At 52.6% G+C, this 1,724-nt stretch overlaps 1 protein-coding gene across 1 annotated transcript; it reads left to right on the forward strand.

The window, feature by feature from the left end:
* Positions 1-678: 678 nt before the first annotated feature.
* On the forward strand, positions 679-1,321 carry LOC112911649 (interferon alpha-1/2). The gene has a single exon (XM_072731986.1). The coding sequence runs from the start codon at positions 758-760 to the stop codon at positions 1,319-1,321; it is 564 nt and encodes a 187-aa protein (XP_072588087.1). The 5' UTR covers positions 679-757.
* The last annotated feature ends 403 nt before the right edge of the window (positions 1,322-1,724 follow it).

Consider the following 1,724-nt stretch of genomic DNA (forward strand, 5'->3'; position numbering starts at 1 on the left):
AAAAGGAGTTTTGAAAACACCTTGATGAGTACGGAGTCGCAGGTGAGGCAAGAGACCACTTTGTCAGCCGAGGCAACCTGAAACGGCCTTACTGGAGAAGCACATGTCAAGGAAGCAATTCAACTCTTGGATTCCTATCAGCACTTTGGCATCGTTCTAAATTGTGAGAGACTCTGCGTTCATTCTCTTGTCTTTGTAGACATGGTTCACCTGCATATGTGCTTTCCGTATCAGAAATCATGTACCTATCAGTACTCGATAGGTCACTCTTCAACGTTGGCCATCCCATTCCACGCCGGAAGCCTAACAATTGGCCTTCATGTTTACCAGCGCTAGACATCCTTAACCCTGCGTCGCCTTCACACGAGAAGGGTGAACCGACACGGGGTTGTGCATGTACAAAGTTCACATAGGAGCATGGGACATACACTGGACTCTAGAGACAGCGCATCCGGGTTCCGAACTTTTCTGGATGATGCGTGAAAAGCCAATCAATGCGTGAGAAGACTCTGGAGGCAAGGGCAGTCATGACAAGCACGCCCACGTAGTTGGCAAACAGTGCTCTAGAGCCAGTCGAAAGTGTGTCATAAAGGAAAGCAAAAAGAGAAGTAGAAAGTGAGGGAGACGTTCAGAAATGGAAAACGCGTCTGTTGCCTACTTAAGCTCCACACACGAGGGAAGATGCTCAGAGAAGCTGGAGCCGCGGTTCCCACACTTGCCCAGCGCAGCCAGGCCCACAGCCCCTGCAGGATCCCCGATGGCCCTGCCCTGCTCCTTCTCGCTGGCCCTGGTGCTGCTCAGCTGCCACTCCCTGTGCTGTCTGGCTTGCGACCTGCCCGACGCCCACGGCCTGCGCAACTGGAGGGTCCTGACGCTCCTGGGACAGATGAGGAGACTCTCCGCCGGCTCCTGTGACCACGACACCAATGACTTTGCCTTCCCCAAGGAGCTGTTTGATGGCCAGCGGCTCCAGGAGGCGCAGGCCCTCTCTGTGGTCCACGTGATGACCCAGAAGGTCTTCCACCTCTTCTGCCCGGACACGTCCTCCGCTCCTTGGAACATGACTCTCCTGGAGGAACTGTGCTCGGGGCTCTCGGAGCAGCTGGATGACCTGGAGGCCTGTCCCCTGCAGGAGGCGGGGCTGGCCGAGACCCCCCTCATGCATGAGGACTCCACCCTGAGGACCTACTTCCAAAGGATCTCCCTCTACCTGCAAGACAAGAACCACAGCCCGTGTGCCTGGGAGATGGTCCGAGCAGAAATCGGGAGATCCTTCTTCTCCTCGACAATCTTGCAAGAAAGAATCAGGAGGAGGAAATGAGACCCGCCCGGGTCCGCACGGAAATGACATTCCCTGACTGATCGGAGCACACTTGCACGTGTCCTGCCGCCTCAGAGAAGCTCACGCCTGCCGTCACGGTGACACGAAGGCAATCGGGGTGTCCAACGTGTTCAGGACGGGGCAGCACCATCAAGTGAAGTCGACAAACACCGTTTACTTTCAGATAACCTTGCCCATCTCTCTATTTACTACCTTTCGTTTATTTATTTATTTATTTATTTATTTATTTATTTATTTATTTATTCCTATTTATACCTTAACTGGGTTCTCTTTGTATAGTAGTAGGTGTACCGTCACTCTGTGATTCAGGGGGACTGGGGATGCTTTCTATTTATTCAGTGTTTGATTCTCTTGGTCATTAAACTGTTCTCTGCAAACATTC

Source organism: Vulpes vulpes, chromosome 12, assembly GCF_048418805.1.
Source record: "Vulpes vulpes isolate BD-2025 chromosome 12, VulVul3, whole genome shotgun sequence".
Taxonomy (NCBI): Eukaryota; Metazoa; Chordata; class Mammalia; order Carnivora; family Canidae; genus Vulpes; species Vulpes vulpes.

Coding starts and splice junctions, on each gene's coding strand:
- LOC112911649 (XM_072731986.1), top strand. CDS start 758: ATGGCCCTGCCCTGCTCCTTCTCGCTGGCCCTGGTGCTGCTCAGCTGC.